The 20,449-nt window shown below is 28.9% G+C and overlaps 3 protein-coding genes across 11 annotated transcripts in view; 2 read left to right on the plus strand and 1 right to left on the minus strand.

Annotated features, from left to right (window-relative positions):
- Positions 1-20,449, minus strand: part of LOC135139483 (kazrin) — a 243,212-nt gene that overhangs the window by 122,313 nt on the left and 100,450 nt on the right. The window lies entirely within an intron of this gene.
- LOC135139487 (chromosome partition protein Smc-like) lies at positions 2,782-11,059 on the plus strand. The gene is made up of 6 exons (XM_064069741.1): positions 2,782-2,910; positions 2,950-3,123; positions 3,169-3,532; positions 10,169-10,384; positions 10,432-10,817; positions 10,870-11,059. Exons 1-6 carry the CDS (start codon positions 2,860-2,862, stop codon positions 10,957-10,959), a joined length of 1,281 nt encoding a protein of 426 aa, XP_063925811.1. The 5' UTR covers positions 2,782-2,859; the 3' UTR covers positions 10,960-11,059.
- Positions 15,907-17,058, plus strand: LOC135139547 (leucine-rich repeat and fibronectin type-III domain-containing protein 2-like). The gene is made up of 3 exons (XM_064069830.1): positions 15,907-16,111; positions 16,166-16,875; positions 16,923-17,058. Exons 1-3 carry the CDS (start codon positions 16,068-16,070, stop codon positions 17,009-17,011), a joined length of 843 nt encoding a protein of 280 aa, XP_063925900.1. The 5' UTR covers positions 15,907-16,067; the 3' UTR covers positions 17,012-17,058.

A 20,449-nucleotide genomic window follows, 5' to 3' on the forward strand; every position in this document is an offset into this window, starting at 1 on the left:
TCTCAACTCTTCACAATTTTGGGAATTTTTCGTTTTTGGGATTTTTCAACCTTTCGATATTTTAATTTTAAATTTTTCAGTTTGTTGATTTCTCGATTTCTCTAACTTTTGATGTTTCAATTTTCGATTTTTCGGTCTTCGAATTTTTTCAATTTCGATTTTCTAATTTTTATATTTTTCGACTTATCGATTTCTTAATTTTAGAATTTTGGTTTTCGACTTTCGATTTCTCCTTTTTTGTATAATTAATTTCTTTAATTTTTCGAAATCTCGTTTTCGAATTTTTGATTTTTCGGTTTTTCGATTTTTGATTTTTAGATTTTCGATTTTTACGTTTTCTGATTTCTCGGATTTTCGTTTTTTCGATATTCGAGATTTTTCAGTTTATCAATTCTTTGATTTTTAAAACTTTCCATATTTCAATTTTTCATTCTTCATTTTTTCGATTTTCCCGTAATTTTTCTATTTTTTGAATTCTGGAGTTTTCGATTTTCGAGTTTTGATTTTTTGAATTTTCGGTTTTTCGATTTTCCAAATTTTACATTGTTCCGTTTTTTGATTTTTCAATTGGTTTCATTTCCGGTTTTTTGACTTCACGAGTTCTCGATTTTCTGATTTTTTGGCTTTCCGGAGATTTTTCAATTTTTCCGATTTTCGAATTTTCTATTTTTCGAATTTAGAATTGTCGACTGAACTGGGATTTCTTGATTTTTCAATTTATTTTTCTATTTTCCGACTTTTCGATTTTTCGAATTTCGGTTTTCGGATTTTTTTTTGGATTTTTCAGTTTCTTAATTTCCCAAGTTTTCGAGTTGTGTTTCGATTTTTCAATTTTTCGATTTTTAAATTTTAGATTTTCCGATTTTTAAGATTTCTCGTTTTTCTGGTTTTTCAAATTTTCTATTTTTAGACTTATTGGTTTAAAATTTTTCTCCTCTTCAACTTTACGTTGTTTAAATATTTAGATTTTCCAATTTTTCACAATTTTGACGCTTACCTATAATTTTTCAGTTTTTCAATTTTTCAGTTTTTTGATTTTTTAAGTTTTCGATTTTTCCAAATTGCTTTTTTGCTTTTTTGATTTATCAATTTTTCACTTTTTTAATTTCTCAATTTTTGGAATTCTTTCAATTCTGGGATTTTCGAATTTTTCTTCTATTTTTCAATTTTTCAATATTTCCACTGGGATTCTTCGATTTTTCGACTTCTAGATTTTTTACTTGTTGGATTTTCAGTTTTTCGTTTTTTAAATTTTAGATTTCTGAATTTTTAAAATTCTAGATTTTTTGATTTCTCGACTTTTCAGTTCTTCTATATTACAGTTTTCCGAATTTTTGATTTTCCAATTTTTCTTTTTTAAAATATTTCACTTTTTCAATCTTTTAATTTCTCAATTTTTAGATATTTCTTCCAGTTTTGGGATTTTTCAATTTTTGGATTCTTCAATTTTTCTTATATTTTTTAATTTTTCGATATTTCAGTTTTGGGATATTTCAGTATTTCGATTCTTCGACTTTTAAATTTTTTGACTTCTGGATTTATAAATTCCTCGATTTTGTACATTTAGAATTTTCAATTTTTCGTTTTTTTATACTTCATATTTTTCAATTTTTCGACTGTTTTATACTACGATTTCTCAATTTTTCAACTCTTCGATATTTTAATTTTTCAACTTTTAAAATTCTGGAATTTTCGTTTTCTCGAGCTTTCAATTCTTCCATATTTCAATTTTTTTAATTTTTGAGGTCTCGATTTATCGAGATTTGGGCAATTCGATGTTTTGGTTGTTTAATTTCTCAATTTTTCAATTTTAACTTTTCGATTTTTCGATTTTGGCTGATTTCGGGGTCTCAGTTTTTCGACTTCCCAACTTTTCGACTTCTCTAGTTCTCGATCCGTTGATTTTTTAATTTCTCGATGACTCAGTTTTTGAATTTTTCGAAGAATCGATTGTTCAATTATCCGATTTTTCAATTTTTCACTATTTCGATTCTTCGATTTTAAATTTTTTGACTTCTGGATTTTTAAATTCCTCGAATTTGTACATTCAGAATTTTCAAATTTTTGTTTTTTTATACTTTATGTTTTTCAATTTTTCAACTGTTTTATACTTCGATTTCTCAATTTTTCAACTCTTCGATATTTTAATTTTTCAACTTTTAAAATTCTGGATTTTTCGGTTTTTCGAGCTTTCAATTCTTCTATATTTCAATTTTTTTATTTTTGATGTATCGATTTATCGAGATTCGGACAATTCGATTTTTTGGTTGTTTAATTTCTCAATTTTTCAATTTTAACTTTTCGATTTTGGCTGATTTCGGTTTCTCAGTTTTTCGACTTCTCAACTTTTCGACTTCTCTAGTTCTCGATCCTCTTATTTTTCGATTTCTCGATGTCTCAGTTTTTGGATTTTTCGATGTTTCAATTTTTTACTTATCCGCTTTCCGATTTTTCGATTGTCCAATTTTTAGATGTGACGGATTTTCAGTTCTTCAACATTTCTATTTATCATTTCTTCGTTTTTTGGATTATTCAATTACGCCGTTTTACGATTTTTTTTTTGGATTTCTTATCATCTTGGTTTTTCGATTTTAAAAATTTTTCGACTTTCCGATTTTTGAATTTCTCGATTTTTCAAGTTTTCGAATTCTCATTTTTTTTAACATTATCAGTTTTCGGAGCTTTTCAATTTCTGTTTTTTGAAAGTAGAACCAGTTTTCCAATTTGGACGCCTCCAAACCAAGATCCCTCCTTTCACTCCTCCAAAACAACTGCCCAAAAACTAATTCGCTGTCATTCGTTACGTCATGCTCCAAGTGAACACATTAAATTCCAAGTAAAATTCTAAAACTTTTGACAATGGCGAACCTCCAAAGCGTCAGCAACCACACCTACTACTCCAACACAAAGGTGAGCCCCCAAACGTCCCCCCAGCTAACTCCCATTCAGTCCCACCTCAGCACCGACACGGAGACGGCGTTTCCGACCCTCCAGGTTATCCTGGAGGAGAAAAACCGGGTGATCGACAAGCTCAAAAAGCAAGTGCACAATCAGAGGATCCAGCTCGAGTTCTACATAAAGAAGGAAATGAACAGCCCTCTCATGGTCGAGTTCGCCAAAACGGTGAGCCCAAATCGCAAATGGAAATCCTCTAAAGCGTTATTGTAGTGTCTGCCCGAGCTCACGGACGATAACATGACGGTGGCGCTGGCCATGAACAAGTTCTACAGGGAGTTGGGGATGAAAAGTCGGATGATGGACCTGTACGACCGCATTTGTAGTATCGCTGGGCGCACGAATTGTATAATCCAGACGCAGGAGGTTATTTTGAACGAGATTATTAGCAATATGAGGGACTATATGAACCCGAGCGAGTTTAAGAAGTTCTTGGGGAATTTCGATATTAACACGAATTATATAGAGGTGTTTAATAGTTTGTTGGATACTACGTTGAGCTTGAAGAGGTCGATGAATAGTTTTCGGAATTGTTGCGACAGGCTGGTTAATACTGAAGAGAAGAGAAACGAAATAGGTGATAATTTTTGCTTTCCGAGTGTAAAGTACGAAAAAGTAGTCACCCGTTTCCGTTTGACTGTCTGTCTGTCTGGTGTCTGTCCAGATTTTTATTAGACAGATAATATAAGCAACTAGTGGACCGATTGATACGTGTATTAGGATTATCATATCAATGGTAAAATGCTAACCAAATTTGGCTAGTCGTCGCCACCAATAATAGGATAACATCATCTCCAAAGTTAGTAAATGTTATTTAAATTTTATGAAGTAAGATACTCCTGCACTTATGAATCCGTGTTGAGTTTTTCCAGATTTTTGTAAAAACATATTAAAATTGTACAATTTTTCAAAATTTTCAAATTTTCGAATTTTCACTGTCTCGATTTCTGGATTTTAGGGTTTTCCAATTATTTATTTTTAAATTTTCTGATGTTTCAATTAGTCGATTTTATAATTTGTCAAATTTTCGATTTCTCGCTTTTTTTATTTTCCGATTCTTCAATTTTTCAAGTTTTCAATTTTAAAATTTCGATATTTGGATTTTCCCATTTCTCGATTTCCCGATTTTTCGATGTTTCAGTTTATCAAGTTTTTGATTCAGATTTTCATTTCTTCAATTTTTCGATTGTTCAGATTTCTGGTTTTTCAATTTTTCGATTTTTCGACTTTTCGAATTCTCGATTTCTCAGTTTATCAATATCTCGGCTTTTCGGTGGTGCAATTTTGGGATTTTTTAATTTTTTGATTTATCGCTGGATTAATTTTTCAATATTTGAGTTTTAGGATTTTTCAGTTTTTCGATTCTTGATTTTTTTGATTTCTTAAATTTGAGATTTTTTCCATTTCTCGTTTTTTATTTTTCAGTTTGTTGACTTTCCGTTTTTTTAAATTTCACATTTTTCAGTTTTTGTTTTTTATGATTTTTTTAACATTTCCATTTTTCTATTTTTCGAATTTTTCATTTTTCGATGTCTCGATTTTTCAATTTTAGAATTTTCGATTTTTCGACTTTCAATACTTGCTTTCATATTTCGATTCTTGGATTTTTCGATTTTGGAAAATTCGCTTTCGACTTTTTGATCTTTCGGTTTTCCGATTTGTGTTTTTTTTGATTTTCAAATTTTAGGTTTCACTGATTTCTCGGATTTTCGTCTTTTTAAATATTTTATTCATCGAATTTTCGATTTTTCTGTATTCGAATTTTTTCGATGTCGATTTTTTAATTTTTCCAATTCCCGTTTACGAATTTTTGATGTTTTTTTTTCGATTCTTCAATTTTTAGATTTTTTAAATTTTAGATTTTCAAAAAGGAGAAACCTTGAAAACTGATTTCTGCTTTTGCTGATTTTGTTCGATTTTAGAACTTTTTGCGTCTTTAAATTTCACATTTTTCAAATTTCCCATTTTTGGACTTCGATTTTGCAATTTTTCAATTCTTAGTTTTTTTAAATTTTCGACTATTAGATTATCCCATTTCTTCTTTTTCTGATTTTTCTTCAATTTTTGGAAATTTTCCATTTCTGAATTTTTATAGACTTCGATTTCTCGATCTTTGATGTTTCGATTACTTGATATTTCTACTTTCCATTTTTGAATGTTTCAGTTTTTTAATTTTTCCATGTTCGATTTCTCGATGTCTCGGTTTCTCGAATTTTTGGCTTTCCAGTTTTTCTATTTTTCAAATGTTCGATTTTTCGGTATTCGAATTTTTTCAATTTCGATTTAACGATTTTCTAATTTTTCCATTTCTTGATTATAGAATGTTAGAATTTTCGACTTTCGTTATTTCGTTTTTTTGTATATTTAATTCGTTTGATTTTTCGAAATCTCGTTTTCGAATTTTTCATTTTTCGGTTTTTCAATTTTGGTTTTTAGATTTTCGATTTTTACTCTTCCTGATTTCTCGGAATTTCGTTTTTGCGAAATTCGAATTTTCAATTTGTTTCCTTTTTGATTTCTAGATTTTTCAATTTTTCGATTCTTTGATTTTTAAAATCTTCCATTTTCCAATTTTTCCATTCTTAATTTTCTCCATTTTCAGTTATTTTCCTTTTCAATTTTTTGATTTCTCGAGTTTTCGATTTTCAATACTTGAATTTTCAATCTCCCTAGTTTTCGATAAAATTCGAATTTTGATTCTTCGAATTTTCGATTTTTCACTTTTTACATTTTTCAGTTTCTTGGTTTTTCGATTCCTTTCATTTTTGGTTTTCTGACTTTCCTCAAGATTTTTCTATTTTTTAGATTTTCAAATTTTTGAATTTCAAATTTTCGATTTTCGCTCTTCGAATTTTTCGATTTCGATTTCAGAATTTTCTAATTTTTATATTTTTCGACTTTTCGATTTCTTGAATTCAGATTGTTTGATTTTTGGACTTTCGATATTTCGTTTTTGGTATATTTAGTTTCTTTGATTTTTTGAAATTTCGTTTTCGAATTTTTGATTTTTCAGTTTTTCGAATTTTGATTTTTAGATTTTCGATTTTTACGTTTCCTGATTTCTCGGAATTTCGTTTTAGCGATATTCGAATTTTCAATTTCTTTCCTTTTCGACTTCTAGGTTTTTCAGTTTTTAAATTCTTTGATTTTTAATCTACTATTTTTCAATTTTTTCATTCTTAATTTTTTCGATTTTCAATTATTTTCCCTTTCGAATTTTTGATTTCTTGAGTTTCCGGTTTTCGATACTTGAATTTTCAATCCTTCTAGTTTTCGATATTATTCCATTTTTGATTTTTCGAATTTTCGATTTTTCAATTTTTACTTGCATTCTTCAATTTTTTGATTTTTCAATTTGTTTCAATTTCGGTTTTTTGATTTCACGAGTTCTCGGTTTTCCGATTTTTTGACTTTCCGGAAGATTTTTCAACTTCTCCGATTTTAGAATTTTCTATTTTTTGGATTTCGATTTCTTGATTTTTCAATTTCTCCATTTTCCGACTTTTCAATTTTTCGAATTTTCGATTTTTGGATTTTTCAACTCCTTAATTTCTCAAATTTTCGACTTTTTTACGATTTTTTTAAATTTAGATTTTCCGATTTTTAAGAATTTTCCTTTTTTTGGTTTTAAGTAGTTCCATTTTCCAATTTTTCCAGTTTTTTAAATTTCAAATTTTTGGATGATCTATTTTTCGATTTTTCGAATTTTCTATTATTTGACTTATTGGTTTAAAATTTTTCATTTCTCAATTTTTCAAGTTTTCGATTTCTCAAAATTTCAACACTCAATTTTGGTTAATTTTTTCTGGATTTTTCAATTTTTCGATAGTTTAATTTTAGATTTTTCGGTTTGTCGATTTTCCTATATCTCGATCTTTTGATGTTCGATTTCTCGATGTTACAATTTTTCAGTTTTTCAATGTTTTGATTTCGCGATTTCTCGATTTTTCGACTTCTCGTCTTTCCGATTTCTCAGATTTTTTATTTTCGAAATTTCGTTTTCAAATTTTTGAGTTTTCGGTTTTTTGATATTTGATTATTTGATTTTCGAATTTTAGGTTTTCTGATTTCTAGGATTTTCGTTTTTTGATATTCGAATTGTCAATTTGTGTCTTTTTCGACTTCCAAATTTTTCAATTTTTCAGTTTTACAATTTTTAAAATTTTTCAATTTTTCTATTCTTCAGGTTTTCGATTTTCCATTATTTTCCTTTACGATTTTTTGATTTTTCTTTTTTTCGATTTTCGGTACCTGAATTTTCAAACTTACTACTTTTCGATTTCTCGATTTTTTTAATTTTCCATTTTTGAACTTATTGGTTTAAAATTTTTGGGTTTCTCAATTTTTCAGGTTTTCGAATTTTCAACTTTTAAACACTTCAATTTTGTGAATTTTTCTTTTTCTAGATTTTTCAATCTTTTGATATTTTAATTTTAAATTTTTCGGTTTGTCGATTTTTCGATTCTCGATCTTTTGATGTTTCGATTTCTCGATGTTTCATTTTCTCGATTCATTTATCGATTTTTCGGCTTTTCGATTTTTCCATTTTTCGAATTTTCTATTTTTTGTTATTCATTTTTTTTTTTTTCAATTTCAGTTACTACTGGATTTTACAATTTTTCCAGTTTCGATTTTTCGATTTGTCGATTTTAGTATCTTCGATTTTTCGACTTTCGATATTTCGTTTTTTCCATACTTTAATTCTGGGATTTTCCAATTTTTCGAAATCTCATTTTCGAATTCTTGAATTTTCGATTTTTGAATTTTCGACTACTAAATTTTTCAATTTGTTAATTCTTTGATTTTTTAAATTTTCTTCAGTTTTTCAATTTTTTTATTTCTCGAGTTTTCTGTGTTCGATACCTGAATTTCCGAACCCTCTAGTTTTCGATTTTTTGGTTTTACAATTTCTCAATTTTTTTATATGTATTTCAATTTTTCGATTGTTTGAATTTTCCATTTTTGAATTTAATGGTGTAGAATTTTTGGATTTTTAATTTTAGATTTTTCGGTTTGTGGATTTCTCGATGATTCAAGTTTTCAGTTTTTCGATGTTCCAATTTCTCGGTTTTTCGACTTTTCGGCTTTTCGATTTTTCCATTTTTCGATTTTCCAAGTTTTCCATTTTCGACTTTTCGATTTCTCGATTTTAGAATTTTCAACTTTTCGAATTTCGATATTTCGATTTTTGATTTTTTGATATTCGAATTTTCGACGTTTCCTTTTCGACTACTACATTGCACAATTTTGTAATTCTTTGCTTTTCTAAATTTGCTTCAGTTTTTCGATTTTTTGATTTCTCGAATTCTCAATCTTTCAAGTTTTTGATGTTTCCATTTTTGGTTTTTCGAATTTTCCATATTTTGATTCTTTGATTTAACAATTTTTCGAAATCTCATTTTCAAATTTCTGATTTTTTGGTTTTTTAGTTTTCGATTTTCTGATATTCGAATTTTGGGTTTTCTGTTTTCTCAGAGTTTCGTTGTTTCGATATTCAAAATTTCAATTTGTTTCCTTTTCGACTTATTATAGATTTTCCTATTTTTCAATTCTCTAATTTTTTAAATTTCCATCAGTTTTTCGATTTTCCATTATGTATTTTGATTCTTGATTTTTCGATATTTGCATTTTCAAGTTCTTTCTTGTTCGACTACTAGATTTTTCGATTTAATTCTTTGATTTTTTTAATTTTCTTCAGTTTTTCAGTTTTTGATTTCTCGAGTTTTCGGTTTTCGATACCTGAATTTCCAACTTTCGAGTTTTCGATTTTTCTATTTTACGTTTTCTCAATTTTTTAATATGTATTCAACTTTTCGATATTTTGAATTTTCCATTTTCGGAGTTATTGGTGTAAAATTTTTGGGTTTCTCAATTTTTCAAGTTTTCGAATTCTCAACTTTCCAACATTTCAATTTTGGGAATTTTTCTTTTTCTAGATTTTTCAATTTTTTTATATTTTAATTTTAGATTTTTCGGTTTGTCGATCTCTCGATGTTTCAAGTTTTCAATTTTTGGATGTCCCAATTTCTCGGTTTATTGATTTTTCGGTTTTCGATTTTTCTATTTTTCGATATTCGATTTTTTTTCAGTTTCGATTATTACTCGATTTTCCAATTTTTCCATTTTCGGCTTTTTGATTCCTCGATTTTAGAATTTTCGATTTTTCGACTTACGATATCTCGTTTTTTCTGTATTTTGATTATTGGATTTTCCAATTTTTCGAAATCTCGTTTCCGAATTTTTGAATTCTCTATTTTTGATTTTTCGGTGTTTCTTTTTCGACTACTAGATTGTTCCATTTTTTAATTCTTTGATTTTTTTAATTTTCTTCAGTTGTTCAAATTTTTATTTCTCGAGTTTTCGGTTTCCGAAACTTGAATTCTCAATCTTTCAAGTGTTTGATTTTTCGATTTTTGGTTTTTCGAATTTTCTATATTTTGATTCTTGGATTTAACAATTTTTTAATTATGTATTCAACTTTTCGATTTTTTGAATTTTCCATTTTCGGACTTATTGGTGTAAAATTTTTTAATTTCTCAATTTTTCAAGTTTTCGAATTTTCAACATTTCAATTTTTGGAATTTTTCCTTTTCTAGATTTTTCAATTTTTTGATATTTTAATTTTAGATTTTAGTTGTTCGATTTTTTGATTTCTCGAGTTTTCGGTTTTCGAAACTTGAATTCTCAATCTTTCAAGTTTTTGATTTTTCGAATTTTCCATATTTTGATTCTTGGATTGAACAATTTTTCGAAATCTCATTTTCGAATTTCTGATTTTTTGGTTTTTTGATTTTTGATTTTCTGATATTCGAATTTTGGGTTTTTTGTTTTCTCAGATTTTCCTTTTCGACTTATAGATTTTCCAATTTTTTAATCCTTTCATTTTTTAAATTTTCATCAGTTCTTCGATTTTCCAATATTTTCCTTTTCCATTTTTTGATTTCTTGATTTTTGGTTTTTCGAATTTTCGATTTTTCAATTTTTACATTCTTCACTTTTTCGATTTTTTAAATCCTTTTACTTTTCGTTTTTTTAAATACTCTCAATTTTTCTATACTTCGATTTTCGAACGTTTTACTTTTTTACTTTACTTTATAATTATTCAAAGAAGCTGGATTTTTTGGGCTTTACTTCAAAGGTAAGGGAAGTTCACTCGAAATAGCCTTCCACCAATTTTTCACTTTCGTCTTTATTTAACCAAAACCTCCTCCAGTCGAACAGGTTTACTCCCTCCCCCAAGAAGAACGCACCATCTGCAACTACCTCGTCAACATCCAAATGGAAAAATTCGAGCTCGAGAACATGCTAAAACAGCTCTCCAAGAAGCGCAAACGAATCGAGCCCGTCGTCGACGAGATCGACATAATCGAAAACAACCTCAAACTCCTCTACGAGAACTTCGACAACCTCCACGAGGAGGACGAAGCGGGTACGCTCCCAGCCCCCCAATCCCCACATTAACCGAACCCATTCCAGATTACTGCGTCACGAAAATGCTGGAAAAGGTTTACGCTCAAGCCATGTCGCTCCTGACGCTCTCCCGGGAGCAGCGCGAGAAGTACAACAAAGAAGTCGAGCAGCTGAAGGAGGAGAACGAGAAACTCCGCGAAATTATCCGGCACATCGACAACAGGGCCGGAAGCGGAAAATGTGTGGCGGCCGATTTCAACGACATTGAGAAGCTGCACAACGTGATCAAGAAAACCATCAGCGAAGCGCGCAAATTCGAAAAGTCGAAGAGCGACGAGCTGAAGCAGAAGTCGCAGGAGTGCGAGCAGCTGAAGAAGAAGCTGAGCGAGGTGGTGCTGCAGAAGAGGCAGCTGCAGAGTCTGCTGGATACGGACGAGTCGGAAGCTAACGAGGTAGACATGTTTGATTTTTCGAAATAAAGAATGGTGAGAGGTTTGGTTGTAGTTTTTTTTGGAGCGGGAAGTTGACGGTAGAAAGATTTCATACTATGTGCCAGTTGAAGGTCTGCAAGCCCTGCGTACTCACTCTGTGTAGTGGGTAGGTCGTCAGTGACTTTTTTGTTGTTCGGTTTTGATTTTAGTAACGCACTGAGGATCATTGTTAGATTGCTGAGAATAAAGCCTGTTGTTATTAATCATACGGTTTTTTAATGACTTTATTGAGAATCAGTTCGGAAAAAAGTGGCTAATGTAATGTGGAAGCTAGGGAGATCGATGAGGATAATCAAATTTATAAATGTTTAAATCAAGTTGTAGTGAAGACTATAGAAATTCTAATAATTCTAAACTTTATAAAATTTCTAGTAATTCTAAAGTTTTCAAAATTTCCAAAGATTGAAAAGTCTCTAAGGACTCTGACAACTCTGAGAGACTAAAAAAGAATCTACAGAATCTACAGAGTCCAAAAAATCTAATTTTAGAAATTTTGAAAAATCTGGAAATTCTGGGCATTTTCTATTTTGGAAAATCTAAAAAATCTGATAATTCTAAAAATTTCAAAATTTAGAACGTTTACACAATTTTGAGTTTGTAGAGGTTCTAAAGGTTACGAAGATACCAAAGATTTAAAAGCTTTCAAGGCTTTCAAAGATTCTAAAGACTCGAGAATTTCTAAAGACCTAGAAATTGAGAATTCTAAAGACACTAAAGATTCTAAATAACATAAAGTTCTAATGTTCTAAATATAAGAGGTAGATCCTAGAAATTGTAAAACTTTCAAACTTTATAAAAATCTAGTGATTCTAAAACGTCCAAAATTTCCAAAAATTCGAGGAACTGTAAGAACCCTGGATTCTAAAGACTTTAAAGGCTTTAAAGAGTCTAAGGACTCTAATAAATACTTAAAAGTTAAAAGGAGTTTTAAAATCTGTATTTTCAAGAATCCAACTACTCTAAACTAATATTTTATAAATCTTAGACTTTGTAAAAATTCCAGATTCCAAAAATTTAGGAAAAATTGGAAAATTTTAGAAAGTGGGAAAAATGTGGTAGACTTGGATATCTTGAAAATTTCGGAAAAGGTTAAAATTCGAAATTCTGGAGACAGATAATTTTAGAAATTTTGTAAAATCTAGAAATTCTGGGCATTTTGTGCTTTTGGAAAATCAGAAAAGTCTAAAAAAACAAAAAAATATAATTTGCAATTTTTCATTTTTTCAATGTTCGAACCTTTGAACTGAATTTTTCAATTTTTACATTTTTAAATTTTTCGATTTCAAATTTCTCCAATTTCGAATTTTGAAATTTTTAAATTTTTCGATTCTTTAATTTTTTTATTTCTTCAAATATTCGATTTTGCAATTTTTCGTTTCCGTTTTTATCTTTACAGTTTTTAGATTTTTCAAGGTTCCGATTTTATAATTTTTTGTTTTTTCTATTGTTTTTCTTAAATTTTGTGACAGCAATTCTTTGAGCTTTATTTTTAAATTTTTCAGTTTTTCGATTCGCAGTTTCACGAGTTTCCAATTTGTTCTTTTTCGATTTTTCAATTTTTCATGCCTGCAATTTTTCAGTTTAGAATTTTTCGTTTCGGTTGTTTGCTTTTTTTAGTTTTTCAAATCTTCGGCTTTTCAATTCTCTGATTTTATAATTTCTTTATTCAATGCGAAACGTTTCAGTTTTTCGATTTTTTAATTTCTCGATTTGCAATTTTTCGACTTTTCAACTGATAGATTTGTTAATTTATCGTCTTTAGATTTTTCAGTTTCATGATTTTTCGATTTTTCGGTTTTTTTTTGTTCCTTCAGTTATCCGATTAGCAATTTTTCGAGTTTTTCAGTTTTTAGATTTTACAAATTTTCGGTTTGAGTCTCTCGAGTTTTCAATTTTTAATTTTTGTTTTCCGATTTTTTTTATTTATTTTTTACAATTTTTCTATTTTTCAATGTGACATATTCCAATTTTTACATTTTTCAATTTATCGATTTGCAGTTTGCGAATTTTCAACTGTTAGATTTTTGACTGTACTTTCTTTCAATTTTAGATTTTTCAGTCTCATGATTTTTCAATTTTTCGTTTCATGAATTTTTGATTTCTTGTAATTTTTGTAGTTTTCATTTTAGATATATGTAAGTAATAACAATAATAATTTTAAAAGTTGTCCACTTTTCAATTTTACGATTTTAGAATTTTTCCATTTTTCATTAACTGGATTTTAAAACTTAATTACTTATTTATTCGATTTTTCAATTTTTCCATCTTTCAATAAAACAGTTTCTCGATTTTCAGTGTTTCAATTATATATTTGTTTCTTCAGTTTTTCGATCAGCAAGTTTACACAATCTTGAGTTTGTAGATTTTCTAAAGGTTACGAAGATACCAAAGATTTAAAAGCTTTCAAGGCTTTCAAAGATTCTAAAGACTCGAAAATATCTAAAATTGAGAATTCTAGAGACACTAAAGACTCTAAATAAAATAAAGTTTTAATGTTCTAAATATAAGAAATATCCAACAAAATCTTAAAAATTTTAAAGACCGTGGGGGTAGATCCTAGAAATTGTAAAATTTTTAAACTTTATAAAAATCTAGTAATTCTAAAATGTCCAAAATTTCCAAAAATTGGAGGAACTCTAAGAACTCTGGATTCTAAAGACTTTAAAGGCTTTAGAGAGTCTAAAGACTTGAAAGATTCTGAAGAGTCTAAGGACTCTAATAAATACTCAAAAGTTAAAAGGATTTTTAAAATCTGTTTGAAATATTTCAAAGATTCTAAAGATTGTAGGGAAATGCCAAAATCCATGTATTTTCAAGAATCCAACTACTCTAAACTAATATTTTACAAATCTTAGACTTTGTAAAAATTCCAGATTCCAAAAATTATGGAAAAATTGGAAAATTTTAGAAAGTGGGAAGAATATGGTAGGCTTAGATATCTTGAAAATTTCGGAAAACGTTGAATATTAAAATTCTGGCATAACTGGAACCCGACAATTTTATAAATTATGGAAAATCTCGAAATTTTGGACATTTTGTGTTATTGGAAAATCCGAAAATTCTAAAAATCAAAAATTCTAAAATTTCAAAATTTCAAAAGTTTACACAATCTTAAGATTGTAGAGATTCTAAAGATTACGGAAATTCCAAAGCTTTGAAAGATTTAAACGCTTTCAACGATTCTAAAGACTCGAGACATTCTAAAGGCCTTGGAGATGCCAAATAAACTGAAGTCCTAAGGTTTTAAATAGAATTAAGACCCAACAGAATCATAAAAATTGTAAAGTCCTTGGAGGTACTAATGACCCGAAAAATTCTAAAAATTCTAAACTTTATATAATTTCTAGTAATTCTAAAGCTTCCAAAATTTCCAAAGTTTGAAAAGTCTAGAGGGACTCTGACAACTCTGAGAGACTAAAGAGTCTACAGAGACCAAAGGGTCTAAAGAGTCTAGAGAGTCTACAGTCTAAAAATTCTAATTTTAGAACTTATGAAAAATGTAGAAATTCTGGGCATTTTCTATTTAGGAAAATCTGAAAAATTTGATAATTCTAGAAATTTTGAAAATTTTGCAAATTATGAAAATTTCGAAAATTAAAAAAAATCAAAAATAATGAAATTTCTAAATTTAGAAAGTTTACACAATCTTGAGTTTGTAGAGGTTCTAAAGGTTTCGAAGATACCAAAGATTTAAAAGCTTTCAAGGCTTTCAAAGATTCTAAAGACTCGAGAATTTCTAAAGACCTAGAAATTGAGAATTCTAGAGACACTAAAGACTCTAAACAAAATAAAGTTCTAATGTCCTAAATAAATAAATCCAACAAAATCTTAAAATTTTTAAAGACCCTGGAGGTAGATCCTAGAAATTGTAAAACTTTCACACTTTATAAAAATCTAGTGATTCTAAAACGTCCAAAATTTCCAAAAAATGGAGGAACTCTAAGATCTCTGGATTCTAAAGACTTTAAAGGCTTTAAAGAGTCTAAAGACTTGAAAGATTCTGAAGAGTCTGAGGACTCTAAAAAATACTCGAAAATTAAAAGGATTTTTAAAATTCTGTTTGAAATATTTCAAAGATTCAAAGGTTTTAGAGAAATGCCAACAATCCAGGGATTTTCAAGAATCCAAATGCTCTAAACTAATATTTTATAAATCTTAGACTTTGTAAAAATTCCAGATTACAAAAATTTTGGAAAAATTGGAAAATTTTAGAAAATGTAAAAAATGTGGTAGACTTAGATACCTTGAAAATTTCGGAAAAGGTTGAATATTAAAATTCTGGCATAACTGGAGCCCGACAATTTTAGAAATTTTGGAAAGTCTGGAAATACTGGGCATTTTGTGTTTTTGGAAAATCCGAGATTTCTGAAAATCAAAAATTAAAAAAATTGAAAATTTCGAACGAGCTTGGGGAGATTCTAAAGATTACGAAAATTCCAAAGCTCTTGAAGATGCTAAATAAATTGAAGTCCTAAAATTTTAAATAGAAGATCCAACAGAATCATAAAAATTGTAAAATTCTTGGAGGTACTAATCACCCGAAAAATTCTGAAACGAGTCTAAAGACTGTGAGGACTCTAGACAGACTAAAGAGTCTAAAGGCTCTAAAGATATTAAATACTATTAAGGACCCAAACATTAAAAAGATTTTTAAATTTCTGTTCCAAATAATATGACTCATTTTTTTGTCAGGTTGGTAACCCATTTAAAATTTGATGATGGCCTTTATGTCAAAGTGACATTTATGACAGCTGTCATCGTCTCAACAAATCGGACACTTTTTGGCGTGCTCATGTCAAAATTCATAGCCGCCTAACCTCACGTCAAAAACAACTTAACCTAACATGATAACAATGTCATTTTTCATTAGGGATCTTTGCATAGATGAAATTGGTTGCCAACCAAATTACTAGATTTACATGGCCAACCTTGTCTAAAAACATCCTGAACGGTATATAATTCCGAACAAACTCAAAATTGTTGCATTCACTCCAAATTCCATTATTTCCTTTTCGGTTTTCTGTCCAAATTCCAATTTCTATCAGTTTTTTTTGCTTGTTTGGCCGCCTCAGGGCGTTTTGCGGTTAAAACCCGATTAACTCAAAAAAGCAACGAAACAAAAAATCAAATTGGCTTAAATCGAACGTGACGTTCGAGCACGTCGCACCTAGAATATTGATTCTGGAGGCTCAAAGGGTGCTTCATCAAACGATGCAGTATTTCCAATACATCATTACCATACTCTTTGTTGATGGGTGAGCCGTAATTGATTTTCTTTCATCGTCAATGCGATGGAAAATATTTTGCAGGATTTATGTCGGCCTGGCGAGGGGGAGAGCTCCGACTTCCGCCAATAGAAATATTAAGAGATTGGACGTCGCCAATAACAACTTGTTCGAGATAAAACGGGAAACTTTTAACAACTACCCGGAACTCGAAGAGTTAAATATAATCAACTCGGGAGTCACTTCCATCGCGGATAAAGCTTTTTATGATTTGCCACATCTGAGCCGAGTGAACATGTCGAAGAATTTTATTACCAGCCTGAGCCATAAGATATTCAGACCTCGTAGCAAATTATGGAAATTCGATGTTTCCTCCAACATGCTAAATAATCTTGACACTTTCGACGTAAGTTATTTCCCGGAGCTGGAGCTTGTGGATGTTTCAAACAACCAATTAAGATTTCTTCCGGAGAGTTTCATACGGAAGCTGGAAAGTGGTGGCGGGTTTAGGGTAATCAGTTACAATAATCCCTGGAACTGCCAACACAAGAACTGGAGTCACCTTCTGAGTGAAAATCTGCGAAAGGAATTTTGTGCGGACGAAGCCAGGCTCGATTTGACACAAACACTGGCTTTGAAGCTTCCGCCCCAAGCCAATTTTGTAACTTGCGCTTTGTGGGTGTTTGGGGCGTTCTGGGTCGGCATAATTGCGGGAAATATGTGTCTGATAAAAAAGATCATCTTCCCGGAGAAACCCATCGTGAAAGTAGACCAGAGCACCAACACTCATCATGGTAACGTTTCTTTCCAGCGACATGGCGACTCTAGTTGTGATTTTTAGATTCGCTTTCGTTCATTTATGTTCGTGATGTGATTAAGACGGAGTGTAGGTTGAAACGTCCTGCCACAGATAACGAAATGTTTGTTTAATGTTAGTGTAATGGGATGGCTAGGGTTAATTAAACTTCACACTTGGATTTTTCATCATTGTTCTCAAATATACTGTTGAAGTTTTATGGTAATTTTTTAACAGTTTACAAATTTCAGATTTCTTTTACATGTTCACTAAATTTCTCTTTTTACACATCCAGATTTTTGGTTTAACAACATTTTACAATTTAACTTTGAAACTGCAAAACCGAAAGCTCTGAATCATGGTAAATCGTTAATCAAAATTTAATTGCATATCGCCTCCTAAAAATTGATGACCTCAGCACTTGAAACAAACGCAAACATTATATACATGACTTAATTTTAATTTTTAACTTACAAGGGTTATCATAAAAAAATAAAATTTGCAAAATCAAATGTTATAATTTTTCGAAAAATTAGGACTTATTTTCCTCCGACCAATTTGTTGAAGTATCAATTTTTCGTTTTTTCATTTTCTTTCATTTCTTTAATTTTTCGATTTTCCAATGTTGGGTTTCATAATTTTTCGTTTTTTCAACTTTAATTTTTTAAATTTCTCATCTTCCAAATTTTTCAGTTTTACGTTTCTTCAATTGTTCAATTTGAAGTTTTTCAATTTAAGAATTTTGGGATATTACAATTTTCTATTTTTCAGTTTCTCAATCTTTAATGTTTCGATCTTTCAATTTTTCGTTTCCTCAGTTTTTCAAGTTCTTGATTTTTATTTCTCATTTTCCCGATTTTTTAATTTTCATTTCCTCGATTTTATATCACAGTTTTTGTTTTTTTCCAATTCTTCTATTGTTGCGATGTTTGTTCCCATTTTATAATTTTTTCTTTATCCACTTCCCAAATTTTCAGTCCTTGATTTTTCGATTCTCCGATTTTACGATTTTTGAAAATTTTTAATTTTGAAAATTTTAAAATTGCACTTTTTCGATTTTCAAGATTCTCAATTTTAAGACAACGAAAATCCAAGAAATTAGAACACCCACAATCTAAAAATCAAAAATCGATAAATCGAAAAATGCAAAAATTGGATAATGTCACATTGAAAAATAGAAAAATTTTAAAATCAGAAAAATTGAAAAAACTTAATTAAAAAAATCGGAAAACAAAAATTAAAAACTGAAAAACTCGAAAAATTGCTAATCGGATAACTGAGGGAACTAAAAAAAAAACGAAAAATTGAAAAATCATGAAACTGAAAAATCTAAAGACGATAAATTAACAAATCTATCGGTTGAAAAGTCGAAAAATTGCAAATCGAGCAATTGAAAAATTCAAAAACTGAAACGTTTCGGTTTGAGTAAAAAAAATTATAAAACCAGAGAATTGAAAAGCCGAAGATTTAAAAAAATAAAAAAAAACAAAAAACCGAAATGAAAAATCCCAAATCGAAGAATTGCAAACATGAAAAATTGAAAGATCGAAAAAGAACAAATTGAAAACCCGTGAAACTTCGAATCGAAAAACTGAAAAATTTAAAAATAAAACTCAAAGAATTTCTATCGTAAAATTGAAGAAAAAAAAATAGAGAAAACAAAAAATTATAAAAATTGAAAAATCTAAAAACTGTAAAAATTGAGGAAAAAACCGAAACGAAAAATTGCAAAATCGAAAATTTGAAGAAACAAAAATTAAAGAATCGAAAAATTTAAAAATGTCAAAATTCGAAATTCAAAATTGGAGAAATCGGAAAATTGAAAAACCTAAAAATTGAAAAACCTAAAAATTGAAAAATTCAATTAAAAAATTGAAAAAATAAAAAATTGCAACTTGAAAACTCAAAAAATTAGTAAGGGAAAAACGAAAGGAACAAAAAAAATCAAAAATTTAGGAATTAAAAAATTCAAGTCAAAAAACCATCTTCGTACTTTTTGAAAAATTCAAAACTTCTTTATACACTTTTCGTTTGTGTTTATTTAATGCGTTTAATTTTTTGATATCTTCGTCCGTATACTCGTTACTTGTTACATCTAAATTAAATTGCTTGACTACCCCAAGATCTTTGCAATATTATTTTGTTGGATCTTGTTAGAACTTCAGTTTATTTAGAATCTTTAGAATATATCTCTACAATCTTAAGATTATGTAAACTTCCGAAATTTTGAAATTTTGAAATTTTATAATTTTTTGTTTTTTTAGACTGATTTTCCAAAAACACAAAATGCCCAGAATTTCCAAATTTTCCAAAATTTCTAAAATTATCTGTCTCCAGAATTTTGAGCTTTAACCTTTTCCGAAATTTTCAAGATTTCTAGATCTACCATTTTTCGCACTTTCTAAATTTTTCCAGATTTTCCAAAATTTTTGGAATCCCTGGAATCTTTACAATCTGTAAGATTTATAAGACAATATTAGAGTGTTCAAGACCTCTAGTGCTTTTTATGATTTATAAAACATAAAGAAAATATTCAGATCTTTACGATTTTTAGATTTTTAGGATTTCTGTTTTCTTTAGAGTCTTTGGAATCTTAAAATCTTTGGATTTTTGGAATTTCTCTAGAACCTTTAGAATCTTTGAAATGTTTCAAACAGAATTTTTAAAATTCTTTTAACTTTTGAGTCTTTAGAATCTTTAAAGTCTTTAGACTTTTTAGAGCCTTTAAACTCGTTAGAGTCTTTAAACTTTGTAGACTCTTTAGACTTTGTAGAGCCTTTAGACTCTGTATATTTTTTGGTCTTAGTCTTTCAGAGTTCTCAGAGCCCTTAGAGTCTTTTCAATCTTCGGAAATTTTGGAAATTTTGGAAAATTTAGAATTACTAAATACTTTATAAAGTTTAGAATTTTTAAAATGTGTAGGGTCATAACTACACCAAGACCTTTGCAATAATTATTTTGTTGGATCTTTCTTCTATTTATAAAACTCTAGAACTTCAGTTTATTTAGAATCTTTAAAGTCTTTAGAATGTCTCGTGTCTTTAGAATCTCCACAATCTAAAGATTATGGAAACTTTCGAAATTTTGAAATTTTATAAATTTTAATTCTTTTAGATTTTTCACATTTTCCAAAAACCCAAAACCCAAAATGCCTAGAATTTCCAGATTTTCCAAAATTTCTAAAATTATCGGGCTTCAGTTATGCCAGAGTTTTGGAATTCAACCTTTTTCGAAATTTGCAAGACTAGGTCTACCATATTTTCCCATTTTCTAAATTTTTCAAATTTTCCAAAATTTTTGGAATCTCTGGAATCTTTACAATGTCTAACATTTATAAGATAATATTAGGATGCTCAAGACCTCTACTGCTTTTAGAATTTATAAAAATTAGAGAAAGCGTTCTTTAGATCTTTACAATTTTTAGAGTTTTAAGATTTTTGTTTTCTTTAGACTCTTTGGAATATTGAAAATCTTTACATTTTTGGAATTTGTCTAGAACCTTTAGAATTATGTTTAGAGCATTAGAACATTAGTGTATTTAGAATCTTTAAGGTCTTTAGAAAATCTCGAAT

The sequence above is a fragment of the Zophobas morio genome, unplaced genomic scaffold, assembly GCF_036711695.1.
Source record: "Zophobas morio isolate AGI-343-1 ecotype UQ-CSIRO unplaced genomic scaffold, CSIRO_AGI_Zmor_V1 ptg000031l, whole genome shotgun sequence".
In the NCBI taxonomy this organism is placed as follows: domain Eukaryota; kingdom Metazoa; phylum Arthropoda; class Insecta; order Coleoptera; family Tenebrionidae; genus Zophobas; species Zophobas morio.